General features: G+C 45.6%; 1 protein-coding gene across 2 annotated transcripts; it reads right to left on the bottom strand.

Annotated features, from left to right (window-relative positions):
- Positions 1 to 1,208: 1,208 nt before the first annotated feature.
- LOC146063292 (uncharacterized) lies at positions 1,209 to 4,303 on the bottom strand. 2 transcript variants are annotated; one of them, XM_083175548.1, is made up of 2 exons: positions 3,139 to 4,303; positions 1,209 to 1,825 (listed from the first exon to the last, which is right to left on the bottom strand). In XM_083175548.1, the coding sequence occupies exons 1-2, from the start codon at positions 4,072 to 4,074 to the stop codon at positions 1,763 to 1,765; spliced, it is 999 nt and encodes a 332-aa protein (XP_083031674.1). In that variant the 5' UTR covers positions 4,075 to 4,303; the 3' UTR covers positions 1,209 to 1,762. The 2 variants fall into 2 exon arrangements, with proteins under 2 accessions (XP_083031674.1, XP_083031675.1); XM_083175549.1 differs by lacking the exon at positions 1,209 to 1,825 and having other exon boundaries at positions 3,004 to 3,772; positions 4,052 to 4,303.
- Positions 4,304 to 4,756: the final 453 nt, after the last annotated feature.

Raw genomic sequence — 4,756 nt, 5'->3', positions numbered from 1 at the left:
AGCGCCCCCGATGTCCATCATACGATGAACGCATCGCATGCCATGTACCGGATGGCATGCGATGCGACGAGATTTTGACCCCCTATACGATGAAAAATCGTATAAGCACCCTAAAGGGTGCTTTTGAGCACCCTAATGGGTGCTTACAATGTTAAATGCACCCCCACGCCACCCCCCCCCCCCACTATAAACGTGAAGCCGAAGCGTGGCGAGCGCAGCGAGCCCGCGAGGGGCGGCGGTACGCATCCTACAACCTTTTCATACCCCCACTATCCACGTCGGCGTGGAGTTGAGAATAGAATAGTGTGGCGAGCCCGAAGCGTGGTGAGCCCCGCGAGGGAACGCGGATACCTTCACAGGTAAACGCGTCCCTTCGCGGGCTTCACAGGTATCCGCGTCCGCTCGCCACGCTTCGGGCTCGGTGCGCTCGCCACACTATTCTATTCTCAACTCCACGCCGACGTGGATAGTGGAGGTATGAAAAGGTCGTAGGACGCGTACCGCTGCGCTCGCCACGCTTTGGGTTCACCTTTATAGTGGGGGGTGGCGTGGGGGTGCATTTAACATTGTAAGCACCCATTAGGGTGCTTAACATTGTATAAGCACCCATTAGGGTGCTTATACAATGTTTAATCGCATCGCATCGTATGGCATTGTATGCCATGTACAATGCCATACAATTTGAAAATTGTATGCCATCGCACACTATCGAACGAAATCGCGTCGCATCGCATCCCATCGTATGCGTTATGGTATGCGATGCGATGGGCGCCGCCAAAATACACAAGTACCGGAGAATATAATAGTGTGCTAAACATAGCGAGGCACCATACCCAAAGCTTTGTAGGTTATGCTTAGTTGGAACATTCATTTTTCGTGTGTGGGAACAGACTAGCATTTGCTCCCACACACTGGCTGATTATTATTCAAACCAGTCAACTCTTTGGCTGGTTGGAATGATATCATCCTGATGTATGGCCAGCATAAGACAGTGTATCAGTTATTAGTGGTAGTTTGAACAAGAGCGTGACAAATGCATAAGACATACGTACATCAGGGCCAGATTCTCTAAGTTTCAAAAGTGATAAAATGGAGAGTGATAAACAGCCAGCCAATCAGCTCCTACCTGCCATGTCACAGACTGTGTTTGAAAAATGCCAGACGGGAGCTGTCTGTTTATCACTCTACATTTTATCACTTTTGAAGCTTAGAGAATCTGGCCCTATGACATGATGCAACCCGTGTGATATTAAAGGACACAGAAGCAGTAGAAAACCATTAAGGAAGGTTGTACAATGGATGATTGAAATACACTGTACTGACACAGTTGTGCGCAAATTATTTGTGATAATTGTAGGAAACTGCGTAAGGACTAATCACACCAATTGATGATGAAAGGGACACAGACAAGGCAACATGCAGAACTGAATCAGCTAAAAGAAGAATTTAAGCATTTTGGGAGCATCGCCTATCAAGAACAAAGGAACGAAAAAAGTTAAATATTGAAAAGCTGAACAAATGATGTTATAAATAAGGATATATTCCATATTCCAGCTGCAGAACCTTTGCCTGACAATAGTCAGTGTTGTGATGGAGTAATACTGTAAGAAAAGTTTAGTCACAAAAAGTTTTGAGAAAGTTACGATTTTCTTGTTGCGCACAGGAAACCCCTCCCCGTCTCTCCCTGCTCCAAATGACACAGTGACCAGCAGCACAGGCTAGCGCACACAGCCACATGACAAGATATGGCAGGCTGTCTCCATCAGTGAGCCGTCTCCCACAGCCGCATATCACTAAGAAGCAGCATCCAACGCTGGTCTCGTACCTGCGCAGGGGAAATGCACAAAAAAAATCAGTAGTAGAAACCATCAACAATGTTGTTGTTTAATAGTTTCATATCAATGATTAAGCCTCTTATAACCATCGGGGTATGGGTCATCGGATCGACCCAACTAAGGTTGACATACACTGGGTCGACCACTTAGGTCGACACCTTCAAAAGGTCAACATGGCTTTAGGTCAACAGGGTCATAAGGTCACCAATGGGAAGGTCCACAGTCAAAACATTGACACAGGGTTTTTCACGTTTTTTTGTCCTGAATGTTGACACAGTCGACATGAGCACCAAAAAAGGCCACCGTTTCGCTAGCCATACTATTATATTCTCCCGGCACGCCCTAGTGGAACGGCATGAAATAATGATGTCAACTTTTGAAGGTGTCGACCCACTGTATACCAACCATCGATGGAGTAGGGATGGCCATCTACCATTGATGATTTGAAATCATCGATGGTTTATGGCCGATGTCGAATATTTTTGCCATCGATAGAGAGAACCAGATGGTTTCCCTCCATCGATGGCACAGCAAACTGATGTTTTGCTTTTTTTCTCTCGAAGTGACGGGACATGGAGCATACACCTGTGAAGTCCCTCCCCCGTGTTTTGATTGGCTCACAGGCCAATCAGTCAAGAAAATGGTTGACCATCGATATATTTAAAAAGATTAATGGTCATACATGCATAGTATAGCACTATTGCCATCGATGGCCATCACTACAATGGAGGGGTGTCCGATGGCCATCCTAGTACCAATCCAGGTAGTAAATTAACTAAAGGCCTCCTCTGATACTGCTTATCCTACAGTTCTGCTCTTTGTCTTTCAAATCTATAATTTTCTCCAACCCGATGCTTCTTTGTCACCTTGAACTTCCACTTCTACCACCACCTGTCCTCCAACCTAACTTCAAATCCCACTTTCTTTAAATCTTACAAACTGCACTACAAATACGAGACACAGTGTTTCATTGGGTACAAATTACATGCGGTAATATAAAATAGGGCAAAACTTCGGTAGCTGCCAAAACCTCACACCGATTTGTAACCCACAGTGTGCAAACATCATAACTTAAAACAGACCAAATGGGATCTACCTGCTGAACACACATTTAATAAGGCAGTGTAGATAAATGCACATAAAAAAAATAGAGAAGTCATAATGAACATATTTGTAACTATATGTGAAAGCGTCATGTTTTTTTAATTTTCCCAGCTTTCAGCAAGTATCTGACCACATTTGGGACATTCATTTCACTAAACGCAGGATGCATGGCTGCAATATTCAAGAAAATTCTGTGGACCTCGGACGCCGCCAAGTCTTTGATGTTGCTGAAAAAGACTTCTAGTGCGTTGCTTTGTTTGGATGCGCCTGGTTCCAGGCTGGAGCTGACGGCACACGGTGACACAGAAGCAGCCGATTCATCTGCAGTTTGTGGACTATGACGGACATGCTCTGGTTCGACCTTGACTGCCAGTGCTAGGTAACCACTGATGGGGGAACCCTGCACTGCGGCGACGTTTGTTTGTTCTCCCTTAAACCTCGTCAGTGCTTTATTACAGTTCTGGATGATGATTTTAACAAACATGGCATCCTCCTTATTTTGTATCTTAACTTGTCTCATGTCAGCCAAAAATTCATCATTGCATTTAATCGGCAGAGAATTTAGATATTTCCATCGATTTCTCATTACCTCACACATCCCTTTTCTGGTGGGGATATTGGCGCAATTGCTGGGGAGGCGATTTTTGGTGGAGGCATATCCAGCCACTTTGGCTGGCGGCGTGCCCTCGGCGGCAACTTTTATCGCTCTCATTTTTTTTCTCCCATACGTAGAGTAAATCTTTGCCGCAGATGAGCGTAACACTTTTTCCAAGCCATTCTTGGAACCTAACGCTTCAGGATGATGTTTCTCCAAATACTTCTCCAGATGGCTCCTATGAGATAAATGTACTATCATGAACGACCTCTGTAATATCACAGAGCAGAGGTGGCAAATGTACATGTAATTGCGCATCTGCACCTCCACAACATACTCCAGGCCCAGTATGGGATCATCCTTCACATAGGTGTCCAGAAAGTTCTGCAAGCTGGGTATTAGGGGAACCATGGCAGGGCACTTAATTACCAGCTTTTTTCTGTGTTTTCTCCCCATGATGTGACCATTTAGGAATACGGGTGAAACACCCTTAACATTGCAATAGGTGCAGACATACTTAAACTTTCCACCGTCCTCCATGACTGACTGAGCGAGGCAGCTGCTGGTCGGGGTCTCACTTCCGGTGCTGAGCTATGGAGCTGGGTGTAGGCGCCGGCGGCTTCAGAAGAGACAGTGCGCAGGCGCGCCACGGATACAACTGGATTGACGTAAACAGTACGGAGATGGCGCAAGTCTATTCCGCCGCAAGTGGGGGCAATAGGGGGCGTCCCGTGTTATGCGAATTACTAGAGTTTGCGCTGAACGGCGTCCTGGCGGGGCCGTGGCTTTCTTATAATAGACAGTCAATCACCATTGATGATGATGATTATTATTATTACTACTACTGCTATTGGGTCTGCTGTAACCGGAACATTGAATTTGTTTTTCTCCCCTGCTTTCTGGATATTTTTTTTAAGTGTGCCATGCGGGTGGAGGCGGTACACTTTGACGGTGTCCATGGTGTTGACATTCAGGGAAAAACGTTAAAAAATTCATGTTGACCTTTCCATTGTCGATCTAATGTTTGTGTCAACCTTTTAACCCTGTCGACCTTAGCCATGTCAACTTATTTCATGTGTCGACCTAAGCCCCGTGGAACTTCAGTGAATGACCCATACCCATTTTACTAGAGTCCACTTCATCACCAAACTGACTTTTTTGTCAATGTCGACTTAGTGTATATCGACCTACTGACTGTCTACCCTACCCTGTCTACCCTAGA

The sequence above is a fragment of the Crinia signifera genome, chromosome 3 (genome assembly GCF_055691185.1).
Source record: "Crinia signifera chromosome 3, ASM5569118v1, whole genome shotgun sequence".
NCBI lineage: Eukaryota > Metazoa > Chordata > Amphibia > Anura > Myobatrachidae > Crinia > Crinia signifera.
Note: the sequence above shows the minus strand (reverse complement) of the source record. Positions and strands in the feature narration are given on the sequence as shown.